At 34.4% G+C, this 25051-nt stretch overlaps 1 protein-coding gene across 5 annotated transcripts in view; it reads right to left on the reverse strand.

The window, feature by feature from the left end:
- LOC134793112 (NAD(+) hydrolase sarm1-like) overlaps window positions 1–25051 on the reverse strand; it is an 81554-nt gene that overhangs the window by 23400 nt on the left and 33103 nt on the right. For 2 of the 5 annotated variants that reach the window (XM_063764642.1, XM_063764647.1), the window contains one exon: window positions 4328–4384. The exons of 1 other annotated variant lie outside the window; for it this stretch is intronic. In XM_063764642.1, the coding sequence (XP_063620712.1) occupies window positions 4328–4384 (57 nt within the window). Of the gene's footprint in view, window positions 1–4327; window positions 4385–12329; window positions 12788–25051 lie in introns of those variants that run through there. 2 more of the 5 variants (XM_063764645.1, XM_063764646.1) reach the window with 2 other exon arrangements.

Below are 25051 nucleotides of genomic sequence, written 5' to 3' on the forward strand. Positions count from 1 at the left end.
TGAGTTATACAATATTGTTTCGTCCGTCCTCGGTCCGTAGAGAAACCCCATATCATATGCAATTATGCAGTGGCCTTAATTTGTCCAAAAGGGCTGTTGCTCGTCTGTTTACTTGTCTACTAAACACTGACTAAGCTCGGAAGGAAGCGCTGAATTATGCTCTGTTTACATCCGCACATTGCATGGAGTAAGAACGGATGTGGCTTATGTGATATCAACTCGATTCATTAGTATCTTATGAATCACTGTTTTCATAGTATAATGTATAATCGTATAATTCTGAAATGTAGCATGATTGAGTGATTCTTACGATAAAAATACATGAAGATAAACTCAGATGGGTTGAGAAACATATAGTTTATTTTGCTCGAGGTAGGTAAGAGAAATGGAAATTCCATAATTGTTTTATATTTATAAATGGCGTAGCAAAACAGTCCTTTGCACGCAGCAATCGATATTGCATGTGTAGCATTGTTTTCTTTCTTGGGGTTTCGAATAGGGTTGCCAACTTTTTTTTGGTGGAATATAGTATTTTCCAGAATAAGGCATCAAAAATATAGTACATTTCAAAAAAATATAGTACTTTTAGATAAAATACTAAACATAAGTGAACATGAGTGTAATATACGTTTAATCGGAAATATAGTATTTTAGCGTACTATATATTTTTCCAAAAGTATATAGTACAGAGAGTCAAAATATAGTACAATACTATATAATATAGTACGGTTGGCAACCCTAGTTTCGAAGCGCAATTTCGGGATTTAAAGCCACACACCTTGTCGTTCGTCTGCTAGATTTTCTCTAGACTCTAGCTAGATCGTAAGAGGTTACATTTCATTTGGCACTGGTTTTCTCGGTGCGATGCGCTTTGTTAGCGTTGTGAATATTTTACCTGCAAGAGCGTTCAAAAACCTTGAACAATTTTACGCGCGTACATGTAAATCCGATTTAATTCCAAGAAGTGATTGTACACACACATCCAGCGCTCACAGAAACACATGAACTTGAAAACCCGTATTTGCAATACATACGCGTACCGTTCGGAATTCGCATTAGCAACAATAAGAGAAACCGTGGATAATCTACGATTTCATGGCGGCGAATTTAATGTTAAACGCTTTTTCTGTTGTTGATGTAAATGAATACCTCACATTTCTTTTTCATAAGTGTTCGTTCATCGCACGATGATACGAGTTTATGCCAGTCACCGTCATTTATGTGGTATTGTTAGATTTGGATTGTGTCTCATTTCATGATATTTCGCTGTATTTTTACACTGACATCCGAATGGAATTTGGAAGAAGTTCATCACACATCATAAGGTATAATCATTATTGTCCTACGCTATGATTAGAGGTATTTACCTATCAACTAGAACCGAAGTCTCTATGCGAGTTAAGTTGGTACAGTTTTAATGTTAACCTTATCGCAGCCAAAATAACTGCGTAGTTTATTTATTTATGCACGCATGAAGCACGAGTTTGTTGCACGTTATAACCTGAAAACTTAGTTTTCTTTCGAAAAGTTTATAACTTTAAACGTACCTATTTAGTAAATATTAAAAACTGAAAATGATAAATAATGACGTCAAACACGTGAAAAACAATTATACATATTAACACGGTATTTATACATAAACAGGTAAGAAACTGAACATGAGGTTCTTTTGTGGCTGAAGGCTTGCGCCGTGTGTTTGCACGCTGACGAACATAAACAATATTATGTACACACTCTTTCCAAGTCTAGTGCGCGTACAGGTGATACATAATCTTCAACGACATCGAACATATATGAAGTTGGGTATTTTAAACTGATAGTGGATTTGGTTAAAGTTAGCAAACTTGGTCGAACCTCCGTGTTTGTCTTCTCGTCTGCTACGGGCTTTATTTTCGAGACTGCTTGATTATGCCAAAAGTCTTAGGGGGATTTTGTTTTTTCGAACCAATGTACATTGACAACTCCATAATGCAGTAGGTAGGTGTTGTCTCGCTATTTTGTTTCATATATTTTATGAAAAAAATGTTATTTTTAAGTGATATACGATATTTTGGCACCTTCGGCCGCCAACTGTCAACATTTATCCCAGACCGCTTATCTATCCTTTCGTTTGTCTTTGAGATGTACAAAATGACTCAATCTTTGGTGACCTAATTTTTCAAACAAAGCTAACGGTCTAGATGACCGTGCTACCTAGCTGCATGGCTTCAATGAGGTTTATGAATTATATGAATAGCTCTACTTTCAGTACCGCGTTACGTCTAGCGCATACTTAAAGTATCCTTTTTATATTCATACTTTCTCTCTCTTTTTCCTGGCTATTGTCCCAGTTTATGTATGTAAGTATTTGGGGTCAGCCCTCCTAGTAATCCGGCGCCACATCAAAAGTTGTGGTTATCTGTTCTGTTGTGTTTCTCTCTTGCATATCGTTCTTTATGGTTTGCAGCCAGGTTACCGCCGGTCGTTCACGCCCTTTTTTTCCTCTTCTATATTCATCACTATTTTGGTCATATGGTCATCATCTCGCCTCATTACATTTCCAAACCAGCGCATATGATTTTCGGTAAGATTTTCGTGCAATATATATATTTGAAATAATTTTAAACTATTTTCTTACACCAGTGTAATGTGTTATTTATATGTAGGTATTTACCCTAAATTAGTCCTGCCGAGAGTCGTATTATACGCTGACGGGTCTCAGCACTCGTTTGAAAGTGGAGCTAGGTCTCTCCGAAAGATATCGCGCATAGTGACTAAAAAATATACGTAGGTACCCGTAAAATTATTAACGTGTGTGAAATGACTCACAAGACTTTTTTTTAAATTTGATCATATTTACTTTATTTTATTCTGTATAGTGTGTGTGTCTTTTAGTAGTTTTAGTTATGCACCGACTACTCGCAAGATCATTTGAATGCTTATACAACCTAAAATCATGCTCATACTCATAATACAATACGAGTAACAACAATATTTACGAGCAAAGCACTATTAAACTTTGGCATAAATAGTTATTAGTTAGTGGAAATAACGACCTTAAAGTTTTATTTGTATCGCCGGCCATGTTGTCATTTTTACTACATGCATTTGTCATTTGTTATTATTCTCTACGAATATTACAGCTAGAGATGGGTAGTGAGTAAATACTCACGGGTAAATACCGAGTAAATATTCAGTATTTACTCAATATACCCGTATTTACTCGTTTTTGCCCAAATTGGTGGGTATAAACTATTTAGAGTGCTGAAAGGGGCATATAAATTTCAAATATAGGTGTATTTTTTAAGCCGCTACTGGATTAAGTACTCAAAATTGTAAGAAATGTATTTTTAAGAGGGGCACTCCATACATGTAACTAATTGTCACAAAAAAAAAATTCAGAAACCACCAACGTATTGCACATCATTAAATGGGTCTTTAAAAATAACTGGAATGTTTCTAAGAATATATTTGGATAAATTGAATATGTTTGGAAAAAAACCGTTTCGAAAGGCCAAAATAATGTTTATCTCTCTATAACTTTAGAACCAAAGTTCAGAAAAAATATGAAAAACATATCGGGAGCTTAGCCGTATAATAGAGTACAAGAAACAATATTTTGAACACCATCGGTCGAGCCATTTTTGAGTTTTCTTTAAAAAACCCTTAATAAAAGGTCGTAAGTGCCGCGTAAACACGCACTTTTGCGCGACATGCAGTTATCTAGAACATCGATAGAATTTAAGTACCATATTTTTAAAGTAAATACCTTCTTATTTAAAACAAAATTGTTAACTATGCATTATCACAATTGGCCTCTCACTAATAATTACCTTTTTTTCCTAAATTAAGCGTCCTATATGCTTTTTATTATATAGATATTTTTAATACACGTTAGCACTCTTCAATAAAAGACAATTTTGTTCTTAAATCTCACTTTTTGAATATTTTATAAGCAATCGTTTTTACCCACCTAAATGAGTAAATACGGGTATTTATCGGGTGCTTTGAGTAAATACCGAGTAAATACTCAGTATTTACTCACCCCTACCCATCTCTATGCACATGCAAATTATTATGATTTTTTATCAATGATTACTTAGTAACTTCTTAACACTCTAATATAGTCAATTAGCTTGAGTTTTACAAATTATTTATTATTAATACTCAAGCTTATTGACTACTATTGAGCTGATTTGTATTATTCATAAATAAAATAAAATATTTATCCAAGTGTGTAATTGACTAATTGTACTAATATCTTCATAAAGCTCAGTCTAAATAATGGTTTATTGTTAAAGTCCACCTTAAAGATTACCCACCACCTATTAATGCAAGTTCAACATACCCATCGTGCAATTTTTGAAGACTTTTCGGGCGCAAGCAACGACTCTTCTGAACGTACCTGAAATTAAACAATAAAATGAATAAGTAGGTATAATTGAGAGATAATGGTAAATATATATTTTTTTTAAAGTGTTACCTACTGCATTAGTAGGTACATACAAAAAAAAACCTTTAGCCAATTCAGCAGAACCATTTTTTTTACGGAAATAGATTTTTTAAATAGATATTATATTCGCATATTATACTTAAAAAGTGATTTTGGAATCAGTTAATTACAGAGACTGATATTCTTATACCTACGAGTATCTTGTGTTACTAGTCAAACCTTAGAGGATAAAAAGTTAAACATTCAAATTGTATTTTAGCCAAAATAATATCAAAACAAAACAGCGACACGACTAGACAATTGAAGATAAAAATGATCAGTTGTCCTACTTGTCATGAATAAATGATAAACTTATCATCGGCTTAGTGACCAATTTCACTTCGTGGAAGCATTCTGTGTATAGAGAGAATAGAATAGAGAATAGAGAGCGTTTATTTGAGGCAAAAAATAAAAGAACAAAACAACACGTAACATAACATATAAACCACGAAATGGTCCCGACCCCGACTCAGCATGATGCTAGCCTGGTCTTCCGTCGGGGCCATGATCTTGTGCTACACGAAGTGTAACACAATTATGTATATAAAACAAATAATGAAGACACGTATAAATACCTAATTAAAAATCCTATGACGTGTAAGACTGGATCCACATGAGAAAAAGTATAACTTTTATAAAAAGTATGAGCATAATAAGAGAGTCAAGTAGCGCTCGTGCATAGCCCATGAGTCATCTAAATTATTATTATAAATGAATCACAGTTCGTTTACCTGCCAATGTTGACACCGATATCCCAGATCATCTGACAGATATGAAATTTTAAATTTATTGTCATTTGAATTTAGACTGCTTATAAATATTTCTGATTTATGTCTTCTTCGTTTTTTTGTACAAAAATACAAAAATGTTCGTGGAGAATTTTGTGTTGGCATTTATTATTATGTGTGCAAATCTCAATATAACTGGTTTAATGCATTTAATGACATAAAATTATGGCTTCGGTGAGGCCAGGACCTATCCTTATTAGTGATTTGACTAGACAGGTTTTATATCTACATAAATATGTTGGTACAAATAAAAATACATATGTGTAGGTACTACCGTAATGTGTGTGTGTAGTGTGTACCTACTACTTACATATTTTTGGCCCTTTGTCCGTGTCGATATTTAATACCTTGATTGTACAAAACATTAATGAAACATTTTAAAACAATTGCAATTGTTGCCCTAAAGGAGTACTGTTGTCTTCAGCTCCTTTGCTGGAGAACTTTTGTATGAAAACAAAAAGAGGAAAGGTAAATACCTCGGTGTCTTGGGTGGTAAAACAGTAAATGTATTACTGATAATACATTTATAAACTCCTTTTTAGTGTCACTTTATATAGAGATTGTATACAATTTACAGAAAATTTACATATTGCTGAAGACAGAAATGTATTTTTAGTACCTTTTTATTTTAAAATGAAATACTTAATTATAAGCTTAACATTGTATTATTTAACGTAATAAATGTGTTATCATTCATATTATAAAAAAAAAAACTTAATTATGTATCATAGCAAAGATTTATTGAATCATCACTTTAGACTTAATCGAAGGAAAAAGGCCTAGGGGTAGAAGTCCCAAACGATGGTCGGACCGAATAGTGAAGGAACTAAAAATACCTGTCAGCGACGCACTCCACCAAGCTACAGAACGGGACTGATGAAGTCAACTAGTTGACGGAATCAAACGGAGTCACGAACCTCAGCAATGAGGGACCAATTGAAGAGAGAGAGAGTTAGACTTAATTCCTTCAAACGTCAAAAGCAATTAAACTTGTAGGAAAAAAATACCTAAATCATCGGTCTGTTTAAACTCAAGCCGCATGACGAATTGACTTCGCGAAACTTTGGACGCATAAGGATGGGGCCAGTAAAAGTGCGTAGGTGCACGCCTTATTTGGCAGCTTTATATTAACCGTTGCTAAGAGAGCTCGGTTCTGAGAACTACACAAAAGATAATCGGTTAAATTGATTGATTTTGACTGTGTTTGGATTTTTGTTATTAGCACTTTAATTAAGATGAATGTCTTAACTATTTCAAGGTTCATTAGCATCGTGCGTCTGAGAACAGTCTTGTAAAAGCTTCACAAAGAGCTAAAAAAATAATACTAAGCTTCATAAAGTACAAGCTATTATGTGTCGTAATGATCATAAGTTTTCGTAATAAGAATAAAAGAAATAACACCAGCGCTATAAAACTTCATTCAAAGAAACCATTATAAACTCATAAGATTCCTAATCGTCGTTTATCGTTGTGAATGGACGCTTCAATTACCGTCGCGCTCGCAATGTTTTCAGCTCGCTTGTAATTTAATTCACATTACGATTATGAGACAGACGTGTGGGCAAAATGCAGCTCATAAGTGCATTGTAAACTCGATAAGCGTCGAGACGGTAGTAGGCGGGCGGAAGGGGCCAGTAGTTGACTTCCTACTTAGAGAGCCCGCTCGCTCGGACGGAAACGCTATTTTTGGCGCCCACCGCGCTTCCTCTGAGGAAAGTTCCACTTGATGAATACAATCAAAGTAAATGTGATCAAATCGGGCTGCCTTCCTGTCTTGAAAGTAATTCGATCTGATTTTCATTGGAAATTTGAAACGGCTGTGTCTGAGTCATGAGTTAAAATCTCAATTAGGAACGACAGTGATAAAATTTTGTTGAGTTTGTTTATATATATGTATTTTTTCATACTATATTATCTTAAGTAAACTGATATTAATATCCGGAATGATATTTAGCGTATTGTTATCTTAATTTATAGATTTAGATAATAATTTAATTCATGTACTTACAGTGTATTGTGATTGATAATATTTTTTATGAATTAAAGTACATTAGTAGGTACTAGAACAAAATAGTTTTATAACACTCGCACTCTGGTGACCCGGTGACTGATCATGAATAAAAAAAAGTGTAATTAATATTAATAATAATATTGCGATGAAATCCCGGATCCCTTAAGTAAAAAAGGAAATAAAATCCTAATCTTAATATTGTCCTACCCTTCATCGAACCCTTTACCCTTTGTCCATTGAGAACAAAAACCAGGGAAAGCCGTCTTTACGTATTAACGGAACATTTAACAGTAACAAAACAATGTTTGCCAAGACGAGAAGCAGGCAAGGCAATAAATACTTTGGATTCCATTTGCAAGACGTATCGAGATAAAAGGACAAAGGAGACTGCTCTATGCTAGACGATATCGCACAATCCCTTAATATTATGTTTTTACTCGGCTTTTGCAGAAGGGATGGTAATGTTACCTATGTAAGTGTATGTTTGTATTTGAGCATGCTCTGATTGCTCTGCTACCTACATTTGGAAGCGTGAGATTAATAAGATGTGTACTATTTTCCTACTTGAATTTCTTTCTTTCTTTATTTATTCATAATAATAAAATTATTGTGTTGAACATAAGCTTAAAATTAAAAATTAACACTACATTAAATTACATTAAATTAAAGCTCAATTAAGTGATCCCAAACTGGTGATATTAATGAAAGTATAAGTATATATACAGTATAAGTATGTATATTAAAATTAAAATTGTAATTGTTTTAATTAAAATTGTATCATGTCAAGGAATAAAATGTAAATAAAAATAAATATATTAATAATTTAAAATTTACTAACTAAGATATGAGCAAATTAAATAATATCATCACTTTGGTATCGTCATAGAAAAATGCAGTCACATTAAAACTTGTGGACTCTACATGACCCATAATATGTTTTAATGATTATTAACAATGATTCGTCTCAACATCTATAATACCTTGTTGCGCCCGTGCCATCAGTATGTCCCTATATTTAGCACCTTTACCTGCACAGGCAGGTCAGTATTATAATTTTATGTATAAGAAAAAAACACGTCCATAGTGGGACAATATCGCACAATGTCGGTGACATTTTTGTTCCATCTGCAAGTGCAGGAAGACTGCCACGGGCACTCCCAACCGCATTCCGGCGGCTTCCCTTCCACACGGTTTAGGAATCAACAGTACTTTTACCTTCAATGTGTGTCATGTCAGATTGAAGAAATAAAGTAGCCGCCATGAGACTCGGATGTCCGTTCAATTTGTTAGACACTCCGACGACCTAGAACAGATTCTTATGGCGAAGAAAGAAAAAGAGCCGACCCCAAATGAAATATTAAAAGGCTTAATATATAGGTACTTAAAAATAATACATACATGTTGAACATAGCGCATATGACGGGCATTGTCGTTATACATTGCCGCTATGGTTCGCCATTATGTCCTAGATTTAGATTTAATTTTTGATATTTTTTTAAAACCTGGGGTTTTTTCATTTAACAAACGCGTGGTCTCTTGTTATGGTGCCCCAGGCCAAAAGAAGTCTAGTACGATAACATTTTAATTGACTTAACGTTATTAATGAATCCGACAATGGTTGCTCTTGTACTGTGTTTGGCCTTGTTAATTTTGTTGTCTTAGCCGCGTTCGATTTTTATGATAGCCGGCCTACCTGTCTAATTGTACATAACGAACCTTCACAACATGTGGTACCATAGCAAAAAAATTAAAACAAAGAGCTATTGTTTACAAAGGCAAAGGCATTGGACGCATTATGCTTCTAATTATGCCTTCACGTGTGCGCCTATTTCGGTTGTGCCATTACTGCCACGTCAAGATACTGTTGTACCTGTATTGTGCCTCGGAATTCCCTTCATTGTGTCCGCACTTCATACAAGAATGCGCCGGACCCCTCATTCCGAGGAACACCGGGCTTGGGGAGGTGGACCAATTTGCCTCACATATTTTACTCGTGAGTCAAGAGGTTTCACTCACCTTATAATTTAGTAAAAATAGAAAAATTGCGTAGATTGCAACGCGCGTCTAGAAAATAGTAGTGGTAATAAATAGCAATGACATGACTAACCCACTACATTTTTTACTTTGTTTTGATAATATTACATACACAATTCAAGCCAGGCAACGCCTAATAAAAATACAAGATTAGACGTTTGATTATATCTAAAGTCATCATATCAAGTCGTGGCGATATTACTATGCTTTTATGTTAATGTCAACAAGAACAGGACACGTTTTAAGTTTACGGCCTTTGATACCTATTAACTTGTTGGTTGTTGACAACCGTGACCTATTTAGAGATACAATTAATTTGTGCCTCAAATGGCTGTGCAGAAGCTAACAACAAAGCCATGGAGCCGACATAGTGCCCGTTATCAGAGCGGCACATCAAAGGATTTGTTGAAATAACGACTGAGCCTTGTTCTCATGGTGACAGAGTTCGGAATCGCTTGTCGATGGTATATCAGATGTGGACACGGCTGCACCCTTTAACCCGTGTGTGTAAGAATTGCGTTTGTGGGTTACGGCGATACAATCTAAATGATTCGATACTTAAGTACATATAAATAAACAATACATTTAGTAAATAAAACACAGAAAAAGCTGTAACTGTAATACAAGTAACGCCACAAATCCGGTAGGATTGGTAGGAAACAAATAGGTACTTTGATACTTTTGTTTCACTTTATACCTGTGCAATATTATAGGTAATTTTAGAGTAAATCTGCGTACAGCATTTTATCGAGTTGATTCGTCATGAGCATTGAAAATTATAATAACAACTGGTTAACCTTCACCAAGTCTTTAAGTTTATAATGTTTTTGTTAAACATTAGAAAGCTATTTTGCATTATTCTAATTAAATGATGGATGATGTAAGACTTTCTCTGTAATTTTCCTATTACGGTAAATATAAATATTAAATGAGATGTAGAGTCCCTCAATGTTGTAATGTAGTCAGTTAGGTACCTACATTGAGTACCAAAATAAGTATGATTTAGATTATTTAGAACATCCCACATTCGTCCTGTCACCTAAACAAATGCAATGATGATGGAGTGGATTTCTCAATCATATTGAAGAGCTGTAGGTGTAGTTAAGTGATTTAGCTCAGAGGTCAAGATAGGTATGTATTTGAGTACCTATTAATACACATATGAAAGACATGATTGATTATATAAGAGTCAGCAGCATGTTTTTCTGTAACTTCTAGCCTAACACTTCAGGTTTGTGGAAAGATGCACTCGCTATAAATATGTGTAGGTACCTACCTACCTTACCGATTATTTATTACTTATATGTAGTTTGTCAAATATGTGTAGGCATGAGCAGGTACCCGATGATGAGGCAGGTAGGAGTGTCAAATAAGGGCAGCCGTTACATAGCTTAATGGATCAACACACATTTCAGAAAAACCTCACTTCTGTGGAGTGTGGTCAATGCAACAAAAGTTAATGACCCAGGTACATATATAACACGATTTTCTTATTTAAGTCTCAAGTACTGGAAAAAAGAGGATCCAGCGTACAAATTAGACTTTGATTCTCTTAACTTTGTGATGTCTACAGGAAAGACGCGAACGTATTAAGCATACAAAGTGTATGACCCTAATGCGAGACCCGGTTCCTAACAAAATGTAATCAGAAAGTGCTGAGATGAGAAGTCGATGAGTTTCTAGAATGTTCGATAATACAATCAATGAATATTTTCGGAATTTACCCTCATCAGTCGATAAGATCACTCATCCTCCCTAGACCGATATAGGAGCCACTTCAAGACGTCAGATAATTTTAACGCCGCCAATGGATACGCCGATATTTGCTTCTTAAACGTTGGAAGCAAAAAAACATTAAAAGAAAAACACAATATACTTTTAGCTGGAATTGATAACAATACTAACAATACTTGTGCCAGAAAAGTGGCCCAATTTTTTTTCCAGTTAAAAAAAAACTTATTATGAGTAAAGTATTTTTTTAACGTATAATAAAAAACGTAGGTGTATAACTTTTATTTAAACCTTATTTTATTTATTAACTACCTTTAATTATGTATGTTTACGTTTGGCATTAATCACAATGAACTCTGCATAATTCATGGACTGTTATCCAAATCAGAAGTTAGTAGTTAACCTATCGAGAAGTAGGATAGTCAAATTATAAAATTCTGAACATAAATAGCAGGACCACATTCTATTTAAGCATGTTCACCGCAGCATTATCAAGTATTTCCGGAGAGGCAAGCGGCTAATCAGTGGGTTTTTTCTACCCGTGTGTTTATTATAAATTACAATTTTATACAACTTAGAAGAAACCTGTTTGCTGGCAATTCAGAAGCGCGGAGCGTAACATCACGTAATATACCTAGTTTTTAGGGTTCCGTACCCAATAGGTAAAACGGGACCCTATTACTAAGACTTCGCTGTCCGTCCGTCCGTCCGTCTGTCTGTCACCAGGCTGTATCTCACGAACCGTGATAGCTAGACAGTTGAAATTTTCACAGATGATGTATTTCTGTTGCCGCTATAACAACAAATACTAAAAACAGAATAAAATAAAGATTTAAATGGGGCTTCTATACAACAAACGTGATTTTTGACCAAAGTTAAGCAACGTCGGGCGTGGTCAGTACTTGGATGGGTGACCGTTTTTTTTTTGCATTTTTTTCCGTTTTTTTTTTTAATTATGGTACGGAACCCTTTGTGCGCGAGTCCGACTCGCACTTGTTATATGATCACCGAAGGTTTCGACTCCTTATAAGTTATAACTGAGTACCTAATTATTTTGTGACAAATGTCAGCGTATAATAAAAAGTTTGAAAACTTGACTAGAACTAGAACGCAGTGCACATATGTTTCTACATGGCTCGTAACCTGATTATAATCAAGTATATAATATAAATGCCATTTTAAACAAAATTATTTGCTCAGATGTCATTCAGCTGCAGATGAAAAAAAAAACAAATACCAAGAATATTTTAAAGTCATTGTCAGATGTGTTAATAGATGTGGACTCTACGCTTACCTTCTTTGGGAAGAAAATCTTCGGTTTTCCCGTACTATACGTGGAATACGACGCCATGTTATCAATTTCAACAAAAACCATAATTCGACGCAGAACGCACTTAACTCTAACCAGACAAGTTTACGATGTCTGTTTACTTCGGCAGAACTAGAATATTCGATCACGTGCTCCACCGTGAGAGTATCAGTAACACGGTGAGATTATATGACCGTTTTTCTGTATTGAGATCGCCAATTTTTGTACAACTTGTTTTTCGTCACAATAAACTTAATCCTTGCCCGCGTCGCTTCCACGTAACTACCACGAAGTCGTTAAACCATGCACGCACATACATATACTTATAATTCGTAAGTCCACAATGCTTAATTATTGGTATAAATAATAATTCGCACTCATACAAAATCGCTGTCACATTTTAACCTCGCGCGGCTGTTTGTGAACGCAGCACATGTCCACACTTTGCGCACGTTTCTTTCCAAACTGAATTTTCGTTGTGTTCAACTGTTGCTTATATCAATTCAGTGGAGTCTCCCCTCCGCTTGCCGTCTCAGTCGCTCTACCCGCCTTGTGTATTGGATAACAGCGATAACAATATACAGAATACACGCGCCTCGTTCGAATTACATAACTGTATAAATAGTATATATCACAGACGTTAAGTTGCTATACATCGGTAGAGCTCTTTTAGACATTTTTGTATGAGGATCGGAGTAGACAAACAAAAGCATTGAACTCAAATATGCTAATCAGTCATTAGCAAAAACGAAGTAAGAAGGTTTTAAACAGCCTACTTTAAGAAATGTATGGAAAATGGTGGAACGTTGGTAATGACATTGAACAAACGCAGACTATTATCGCGCTACAATAAGATGTCCGATTACGGTGATAATTCTAGAGGATTTATCAACGAATATACTATACCTGCGGTGTACATATTTAATTTGCTATTTTTCTGTATCTTAGTTGCCACTTTCTGTGAACTGTAAACAATAAAATAGAAATTTCGATTTTAAATCTATGGTAGAGTCTAATCATGGATTAGTTAGTACATTGGTTTTAAGGTAAATTCTGTAAACAACAGAATAAAACACGTAGAATCCGAAATGGAAATAATCTCCTCCCTAACCGGCACAGACTAAAAAAGTCTGAACAATGTGTGTGGTACATAGGTCCTAGAATTTATAATCGTTTGCCAAATAATTTGAAGTCAGCAGAATTATCAGACAATATGTTTATTAGAAAGCTAAAGGAATATTTAATAGATAAGGCGTTCTACTCATTCGATGAATTTATGAATACAAACAATGTTATATGTGATTATTGAAATGAGATACTTATTATTGTTAATATAAAATAGATTAAGATGTAAATATGTATAATAAAATTGACATGTAACTTACGTTATGAATAAAGAAATTGAAATTGAATTGAAATTGAATCAATAAATTATAACACAAACTGGGTTACACTTAACCATGAAGGAATCAATTTGCATTAAGTACCTACATCTAATAAAAAAATAAGTCTGCCAGAAAGGTACCAAAATTTCTTTATAATGTTTTTTCTGAACGATAATTAGTTGAGAACTTTTAGAAAGAAATGCTATTTATGTATGTAGTCAACATCCAAAATTAGCGATACGTACATTTTTGGAACAACTGAATGAAAAGTTAAATAATTGATAGGCAGTAACAATGAGCCTTGACCCATTACCATCGAATTAAAATTTTCATTTCACGGATAAAGGATAAGTAAGTAGAGGGGAGGTCGGCAAGTTTGTTGATACGATATCGCTGTTCCAGTTACGAAGTTTACGATGCCAATACCATAATGAATGTATCTAATACAAACATAATAAAAACGACTAACAAACGAAACATAGCTAATTAAATTAAATTTATAACTTCAATAGGTTGATTGCAAAACTAGATCAAGATAGAGCATTTAATAACGGCGCTTAGATGAAAAGCAGGACCATTCCGGCACCTTAAATGTCATGGAACACTCACTTCAAAAACTAGATAACGATCCGTTCAGGCATCACTGAATCACAAATCTCTTCAAAAGACTATTTAGTTTATTTGATGCTTTCTCGGGCCATATTCATTCACGGCGCCTGTTGGAAATAGAAACAAGTGACAGTGGTGGCTGGCGCCCGACAGTCACCGTCTCGGCGGATTTAGGATCTGCCTACCTTTACAGTCATCGATGACTTGATCTGATACATGTCTTTGCCCTTTGTGACACATAGTCTCATAGTAACAAGTAAAGTAGGTATTTCATATAGAATGAGCTGAATGCCCTATACTTAGATGCAAGTTCACTGAGTTTCAGTTCAAGTGATTGTCACAATCTATGAAGTTTGATGTCTTGATGAGCAGAACATATGCTCTTTAGTCAATAACAGAAAAGTCTGTTTCTGAAAATTTTATTGCCTACCAACACACAAAATTAAAACATACATCCTTAAGAGCAGAAACTACAATAAAATCTGGTATAGGTATACAGTATTTCATATTTATCAATTTTATTCTACAAGCCCTATAGTAATTGTAAAATTAATGTACCTAATTCTATAGGTACCTAGTATGTTATCACAATAACAAATTTTGTATCTCAACTTACTTCAAAAATAACAGAGAGTAAAGAAACATGTGACGTTCCACCAAAATTAGTCCGTTAATGAATATCGCGACACCTGTTACAATGAATGACGCAAACAGTCCTTTAACGCGTTTACTGGAATTTGTTTAATTAGCTGCTGTTTTATTGCTGCTGAGGTCGATAAGAACCTTGAAATTATGAGTGCTTTAAAAATATACTTGCTCGTGGGGTTGATGATTTTTTCTAATAATAACAATGCGAAGTTTATCACAAAAATACTTAATCTAATTAGGTATAATTAAAAAATCGTCTTTTTTCGTCTTCTATATTTTAAGGACTAGTTTCACATTTAGTAGCTCCTTTCAATCAAGCGACAAAGGCGTAAGTACATGGTTGTAGGTAGCCAGTATGTCAACATTCGAGTTCTGTGGGATGAGTATATTGGTCTACTATGTAGTTGGATTAAAAATACGAGTAATATGTTTAGGTAGGTACTGTACATAAACACACTTATTCTGGTTGAAAATATTTTGAAGGCTGACCTTTTCCAGCATACCTACTTGACCGTATGCCAAATATTAATGGAAAAGAGAAATTTAATAAAATAAACAAAAGAGATATAAATAATCGGAAAAAGAAAATTTTGTCCCCTAAAGGGCTAGAGCTAATAACGTAATATGGTTTTTAACGTAGTTTTGGCCTATAATAGAAATTGAGGGTTTTAATAGGTATCCTATACCCTCAACATGCTAAACAAGAAAGACAAATCATATTTTTGATGTTTATGATTCTGTCTAAAAATTCGTTAATTTCAATGTCTAAAAATTCGTAAATAAAGGCACGTACGCCTTCACAGGTCAATTATGTGCTTTAGGTATACGTTAGTAAGTACGTATTGTATTGACGGAAGTCACTTATAAAACCTACTGTTGATCAAACGTGACGATCCCTTGCATTTCAGATGTGCTGACAAACATAAACATTGAACAATAGGCAAAAAGTATATGTAACCTAAACCATAACTTTTAGCAGTCTAAGCCTTACTTACCTCTGCATAGCTACGGAACTGCCGCGATTAAAATATACGGAAAAAACATTGAATTCATATACAAGTAACAGCATTTACATTTCCACACACCTAATCTTATTTATTCATCTGGTCTCGCCTTTTCACAATTTCACGGTTTGCGGTCATACGCGATACGACTAACAGTCATCTCTTGTTCGCCCACATTCATGATTCACTCAAAATCCGTTGACTAAGTTAAACAAATGTTACCTATATTATACTAACTCTACATTACATTCTCATGTATTATTAAATGTGGCCAAAAGCTCTGTATAAAAGAAAATCCATATTTCTAGCAAGTTTAATTTACGATTAGTTACAACTTACGACAGCAGTTGAGCGTAGTTAGATGCTTTCGACCGATTTGCGAACTTCTAAACGAAAGCTTAAAGCGTAATCTCAATATTCTCAATAAGGCTTCCTAGAAGGTCACAAATAGGAGTCGCATTATTGATATTAAAGTTTTGCTTAGGACATTTTTTGGCAATTCCTTGGGTTATTTAGGAAGGAAGCTGACATAAAGATGAGGAATCTCTAATGCATTTACACAAAAAAAATACCCGCGCAACACACTGCGTAAACATTGAATCACTAATTAAACTCACAAACCGCATAATGTGTAAACAATTTACCTGTGGCACTATTTTCGTAGAATACTTGATGAAGAAGGTATTCCCTTTGATGCAGCAACTCACAGTTTTCTTCAGCTTCATGATTCACTCAACTATTAGTCCCGACACGCGGTAGTTTCGCGGTGCATGCTCTCAACGACTGAATACACATAATTTTTACTCTAAGCAACAAGAAAACCGATTGTTTGTATAAAATCCTAAATCAGCATACATCAATGTGCAGCCGACTATAATTTACTCTGCACTTTGTCCGTCGTTATGCAATAAAATCTAGAACAGATTATGGCTACGTCTGTTTGTATGTTTTGCACGAACAAATTTAAAAAACAACAATGAATTTTATAGTATTTGTACATCTATGGGTTTGTTCATTAACGCACGTTAATTGTAATGTATAGTGACCAAAAGTGCCAGCGTCCGTTCGGTCAACGTACGACCAACACGGTTTCGCTTTTTCAAACGCATTTTGACACCAATAAATAAAGTGCATTACTAGCAAATTGGCAAAGTACATACGACGCAAAGGCTAGAATACGTGCGTGCTGGCAGATGTGCAAAAACAGGTTCCTAAATGCCGTCACACAATGTTCTTTTAGATGCAAAATGTACTTTACCGATATAAAACGGTATATATTTGATTGATTTGGCATTTTTTAATGAGAATAGCAATTACGTAGTTAAATTATATTCAATAAGTAGATTTAGAAAGAGAAAAATTGATGATCAATAATAAAGTTAATAAATGGGGAGATGAAACTATGATATTCTCGTCTTCAAACCGACCCATCGCAATCCCACCCAGGTATCTATCCTAATATAGGGAATAATCATACGGATAAATATAGGTGAAAGATGGGATTTAAATTGAAAAGTCCCTCTTGAGGTACAGTACCGAAAAAAATTAAAAGATTACTAATATCATTAGGTACATGTATCTACAAAATTATCTACCTTATTAAACATGTTTCAGAACGTAAGTAGCAGTTTCAAGTTTAGAATAAAAATAAAAACCATAGTTGTTAATGTGCTAACAAACATAAAACAACACTACCTTACAAATTGATTTAATCAAATGCGGAAATAAAGATTTATCACTTAAAACAATGGGTGGGCAATTTGCATAAATTAAATACGAGATCTCCGTAAATCTTTAGATAAATTTTGTAGTTATCTTAGATTATTATCATATGGAAATGAGCCCTTTGAAGGCGGAAAATGTCTGACGTAGCTTGCAGCGAACATTTTGTAACGTAACTTTGTCAGTGCGTGTGCTTATTCTAATTAATAATTATTTCGTTGAAAAGACACTTTTAACTGTTTTCAGAATCTTATACAGGGTGTGGCCTGTAATATGAGCAAAAAATTAAACTGTAGGCTGTACTCCTCATACTGACCAACATTTGTTCAGCGACTTTTAAAAATAACTTGGAGTTTGATTGTTGATGCACTTTAAAGTTTATTCTAAGACGCAATGTATTGCGAATTTTGTTACGTTTAAGGCATGACAAGCAACGTCAATCACAATGATATGGCGTGGCGATGGCGTCCATTGAAGATAATATTTATTTAGTATGAAAAATAGGGAGTCTAAATACTTCATAATTTTTAAAAGTTGTTGAACAAAAGTGTCACCGTTTGAGGATCTATGTTTTAATTATTTGCTCATGTTACAGGCCACACCCGGTATAATTATAGTTCGGACGCAAGGACTGTTTTTAAAGCGTCACGCGGCCCTTTTAAATTTAATGGAATAGTTATGATCCTAACAACAAAAGGATTTGAAGCTGCTGTGACACAAAATGCTTAATCTAGACATCGTTCTTGGTATGGCAAATGAACATTGCATTAAAACTATATTAATATTAAACTTATTTCTTATCTTAACACGCGCACCTCTTTGTTTATGAAAGAAATCACGTTCACTGTTGGCACGAGATATGCAAAATTATTGACAAAGAGAACTGAATTAAAATTAAAACAAAAAACAGTGTATAGGTCAATATGTAGTTTTTGTTTAATATTTAGTCTGCCATTGACACATTTTCATCGTATCGTAATCTTAAGTTATTCGGTCGAATGTCTACGTTTTAAAAAAAATGTTGAAGTATTCTTCTCGATCCGTCCCTCTCGGTTCGCGTACTTGTTGTACGAGCTTTACCATTCCGCCATTTTTTAATAAATTGATTTATTTTTCGATATTGTAAAACGTGAAGGCTTTAGTAAATCACATTTTTTAAACATCATACGATCATAACGGGTCATATTACTTAATACAGCAGACAACTGTCCATACTTGCAGAGCTGAATACATTATCTTTGATATTAAAGCAGCATACAAATTATTCGCTTTTACAGAGTATACAATGTATATAAACTGCGTAATATCACGTCGGCTTAGTAAGCAAGTATTGTACGCATGGATAATGTAATAATAAAGGAAATGTGATACAGCCTGAAGCTCTACGTGGGAACGGAGTGCTGATATCTGAGCTAGGACTCGCTGCAATATTGATGAGATGATTACTTTATGTTTGGATTTAAATCATAATCTTATGTCAAAAACTATTAGGTGATTCCGAGAAAATTGGCCTGTTTGGTCAGAGATTCTTGAATAATTATCTTACCAACTTACAGAGTTCTTTTCAGTTGTTGCTCGTAGTATCAGTTGCTCGTCAAGGTAATGGCGTAACGTAGCTTTAGGCAGTATAGTACATTGACGTATATATCAGGACTGATCTTACGGGTAATAAAAATGGGGCATGAATGGGGCCAGTACAGCGGTGTTACACCGCTACAACGCGATTGGTTGATGAGTGCGCATCACGCGCGCGATTGGTCGCAACTAGTTTCGTTCGACTACACGACTGGCTCGAATTCGTGAGTGACACCGAACGATTACCATTTTTAGTGCCCGTAAGGCCTGTCCTGAGATATATACTTCAATGGTATAAGTACCTACCTAAAGAAAGAAAAACAATCTTTCGAAATCCATTATACATTTTTAAAGTAGTTTCCTTTTAATGTGCTAATTGTCTACTCTGTCATATTCTGCCGATATTGGATTTGACATATAAATACTTCATAAAACATATAAGAACTATATTATGTAGAATTCTCCATATAAGCGAAGCAGATGCAATTCTCATAATGTCCTTATCTTCATGGCGCGTGCCTCTAAAGACAATAAAAATGGTTTCAAGTGTCATATAGTGTCGTGTAAGCTCGAAAGGTTTGATGTTGATTACTATTTCCAGCGTATAAGACCTTATGTTCAGTATGGTAACAATAGGAAATGTTCATCAGCAGTTAATGTTGGTAAGTTTGACTCAGGAAATGCTTAGCAAGCTGGTTCTAGCTAGTGACAGTAGTTGGCTAGTTAAAAGTTCCTGTTTGTCACCTGTATCATTTTCATTTGTATTCTAAGCTATTTATTTATATAGAAGAGTATATTTATTTATGACACTTATTACCTACTGTTAATGAGATCTTTTGATAAAAGGGTGTGGGGTTAGAAATAAGTGGAATCCCGTGATTTCTTTCTACCGCTGCACGGTGGGAAAAATAAGGGTGATAAAGATTGGTAATTCATTTAAAACGTCAAATATTCTTTATGTAGTTATTGGTCGATATTAAATATAAGATAAATTTTATCTCTGAGCTTCTCTTGTCTCTACGTACATACGTCGTAGGTACATACAATCATAAAACAAGCGACGTATCGAATATAAGTAGGATGTTTGTTTCATCATCTAATATACAATTGGTTTTCCCACAATTATTTTACAAGCTATAACATTCTCACACATACATACAAATGCATCTTAATAGTCTTCGTTTTTGTTTGTTTAATAGTGTTGTCTAAATATTTTTATAGTACGGTTGGACGAAAAGAGTATCGAATCATAACATATCTTACACAATCAATCTAAGCTAACGATGTTTGTAAATCTGCGAAGATCTTACAGAACAGAGGGCTTGAGCTCCGCCAATCTTCACACGCAAAAATAACAAATAACTTAGAGGTACCTACTTGCGAGTGAAACTATTATATAGATTGTTCTCGTGATTATCAATCGATAGAATAATTTCAAATTGATTAATTGGTTTCACGCACGTCATACGTCAATCTGGTTAAACATGCCATTTAAATAAATGTGCTTTTCAAAATTATGTAATTTAAAAATAATTGTCACATAATGTTCTTGCGTAAGGGCCGGTTGAACTATAATTATTCATGAACTGATAAATTTAAAAAAAACTCTGTGTTTCCCTCTATGTAACGAAAAATAAAAGTTCAGGCAACATAATTTCAAGATTTTTGTTAGTTAGTGCAACACTGTGCATGTGCAATTGTGCACATCATATCTTTTCCAATAGGTACAGTTTTCAATATTAATATAACCCAACAACAATTAAACAATGTTTAGTATTGCGAAACGATCCTCTCCTCCGTTTTTACATTCTGCTTTGGGAAGCCAAACAGGCAGTAGGTTTCCTACCAACACGGTATTATTAAACCTCCAAGCGTGGGTTGCCTCATTCACACCGCCAAATGAATGGAGCATCTAGCCCCGGTCGGACAGGACATCCCAATAGAGTCAGTCGTAAAGTTATTTGTTAAGTTTACTGCCTGCCCACGTGGCACGCACTAGAATATACGCTGTTATTGTCTCCCTCATTACCCACTTCCACCGAATCTGACCTTAAGGGGCCCACAGATTACCAGTTCGCCGGACGATATCAGCCTGTAAGTTAAACGCAAAAGGTAACAGTTCCAGACACCTGACAGGCTGATATCGTCCGGCGAACTGGTAATCTGTGGGCCCTTTTAGATAGGTCCTTAGATACTTTGTTATTCTTGGGAGTATTTTCATTAGGTTTATGTATGCTGTAATCTCATACAGTTTTGTGGTTATTCTATTAGTTTGTCCTTACAGGCTCATAACTCTCAGAAGACATGACTGGCTTTTTATTACAGTCTGTCCTCTAAAATAAGGTAGGCTAATTATTAGGTTAGAACCAACATTAGCATAGTTAACCCTACTTATGTAAAGCATTCAAGGGCGTCTCCAAGGGGGTGCAGAGGGGGCAGCTCCCCCCCCCCCCCCCAGAGAAAAAAATTGTAACTAAACATATGCCCCTCCCCCCTCTCCTTGGCCAACGGCCATCGGCTATATCAACTGCCCCCCCTAGCCCATCAGCTAGCGATGCTCTTGCAAGCATTGGTACTATTGCTAGCGAAATAATAGTATATCTAGCAATAGCGATATTAAGCAGCATAAGGTAGGAGAGCTAGACATGCTTTATAGATTACTTATCAAAGTGTCATGAGAACAATAACAAGATTAGGTGTATTAAAATAGCAACAGATTATGGAATTTTTAGAATTGGTTGTACCGGTAGCCAATAAACTTGTATGTTATGTCTTTTTTATTGAGAGCTGTAGATAACGATTTAAGACGAAACAGGAGCTGAGTTTTAAATATTTTAGGTAAATATACCCGTCTCGCTAACGGAAGCGGCACCTAAAGTAGTGCGATAAGGACAAGGCGAAAAATCTCAAAAATCGAGGTTTCGTACTCCTCTGTTTCCTCCTCCAAAACTTAACCAATCGTAACCAAATTGGAAATCTAAATGATTATGAAATTATCTGTGTCGGACCGTTTTGATTTTTTGGCTAATTGATATCAGTTTTGAATGCCACGCCTCTCATTGCGGCATAGTCAATTAGGCCATTTTTGAAGGGCTCTAGCGCCTTAAAAAACAAAAATATCAAAAAAGCAAAACGGTCCGACACAGATATTGACAATATTAATCTGTGTTGAAAAAATCATTGCTCTAGCTTCAAAAACCACGGAGGAAAACGAGGAGTACGTTTGTATGGAGAAATAACCACTCCCGTTGGCTCTTAAAGACGAGAAAAGAAACATTACTGAAACTTGACGCAAAGCTACGTATATTTACGCAGACAGAGTTAGGCACTCATCATAAAAATCGGTATTAATTTGATCAAAAATCCTCATGGATAAACAATCGCAGAATTAAATCTAAATGAAATTCAATCGAATCTTTTTAAAGGAATAAAGCGTTATAGATGGATACTGAATGAAACTTAAATGATCGCAAATCAAATAAATCCAATCACGATAAAAAAATATCGGATTGTAAAATCGCTTTAAAATAAGTGTTTATTGAGATGTGGCTTATTTATTTAAGGGGGGGAAACGATCAACCGCACTTGTCTAGCTGCACCCACGTTCGGTTCTTCAAAACTTATTCCAAGCGATTATTATCCATAACGAAACGATTAATCGTTTGTGTCAAAATTCTGCAAATCATCTTCAATCACGTATCTGCGCTTGATATACGCCTTAATCGAGGTCGTAAACGGCACTTGGCGTTTGCGTTGTTATTAATAATAATGTTTAAGTAACAAAATTTACCTAATAATGTATTTTCTGACAATTTGTGTCAATAAGCTGTAAATGCAATGAATCAGTGGTGAATTTTCCTTTAATTCATAGTAAGTCGATGCATTTCGGATATGATTTCATAATAGCTGTAAACGGCAGTCACATTTTCAACGAATTTCTATTGTAATTACGAATTTGTTATTGTAATTTCTAGTATAATATCATGCGATGCATTTCCGCTAATAGGTCCTTACCTATGCTAGGAAATTAGGTAGGTACATCAGCGACAACGAACAAAAGTCTGCTGAATTAGCTAAGACAATTTCATGTTAATTAATATCAACACTGTTTATTTATAAGAATGTCTCTTTGGTCAGGATTTTAATCATCAACATATTATAATACTTAATACAATAGTATACCAACATATATTTTTTATATATTTGAACCCTTAAATGCATAGTGTTGCCAAATGTCTACAAAGCATTAGACAGCTCACAGATAATAAAAAAAAGGCTTACGTTCTTGACCGCACCTTTATACCAAACGTCAAGTAGTAGGGTGATGATTTACCTAAGGGTTAAATTTACGCAATATTTTTAAGACGTAAAGTCGGAAAGCTTGAAAAAATCCAGAAGTTGATAATTTTTATTATGTCATTTTGAACGGTGTTTTCGGAGTTTGTAATTATTTTATATTTAAAAACTTTATCATAGGTATATCACAAATAGTGTACCTTTCTAATAGTAGTAAAAAATTTCATATATCTATTACTTACTGCAAATTACATATTTACATAAATATGATTTAGCCAATTCAACTTCTAACACTGATTTCGCAGTGAATATCGAAGTTATATTTTTTTTTACTATTTTTCCTAGAATCCGCAAACAATTATGTGATACCTACATATATTTAATTTCGGGCAAAAATAAAAAATCATGCATTTAAGGGTTAAATATGCACAAGTTACACATAGATAATATAATATACTTTGGGCTAATAATCAACACGCTTTTTGGTTTTCATTTACAAGCCCCTCGTAAGCTTATCGATATTAAAACAGTGTGTGGTAGTCGTGATACTTTCATAAATAGTAATAACGGTTATTTACAATTTTGCACCTACAGTGCTTATTGCGAGTTCTGTGTACAGAAAGTAATACGTGTTTGGCATTAAAGCGTTTTTGAAAGTATGCTTCCAGTTAGCTTGATAAATTTACTGATTGATGGATATTAAATGAAAAAAAAAAAGATATCTCAGTGACAACCTTAGACAATTACGTCATACAAATAGTAGACTAGTCAGTATTGTTCTTGTGGTTATCAGAGGTAATTCAAATCCCGTATAGTAAATTATGTTTTGAAACCACGAAAGTTGAAAGATAGTGTTTTGCACATGCAAATTAGTCAGTAAATAAAAAGCACATATTCTCTTAGTAATAAAAATACTTTCCAAAAACAAAAACAAAAACAAAAGGTAAATACACAACATAGAGTACAATAAATATGTACAAAGTAACCAAGTTCTGTTTTATGCGACAATGTTAGTTTTATAGCCAGTAATTTTCATGTTATCTCACTGAAGCTGTTATGAATGAACCGAATGAGTGAATGAAAGCATCTGTGTGTAAATCACAATCACATCACAATGCTCGTCTGTAGATAGGTAGGTAAGTACATAGCTTCTCGTTTATATAACAGGACCAGTGGACGACACTCACATTATCTTACATGTGCCTAGTTTATTTAGTTCATTTTATTACTTCAACTATAGTAAGTAAACCTTGTCGGGAGACTGACATTATTGTTATAAAGTGCATTAGGTTAATTCCGAATACTTTATTAGAATGCCGTGAAATTCCGAAAAGGGAGTAATATGATGGAATTGTAAATGTTTTTCATAATTATTTACCATTCTGTAGCGTTCGGAACTCGTTACTTACTCGAATACACCTTTAGGAATAATAATAATGTAATAGTACCTACCTATATGGTTAAAATT

This window comes from Cydia splendana, chromosome 8 (genome assembly GCF_910591565.1).
Source record: "Cydia splendana chromosome 8, ilCydSple1.2, whole genome shotgun sequence".
NCBI classification, from domain to species: Eukaryota; Metazoa; Arthropoda; class Insecta; order Lepidoptera; family Tortricidae; genus Cydia; species Cydia splendana.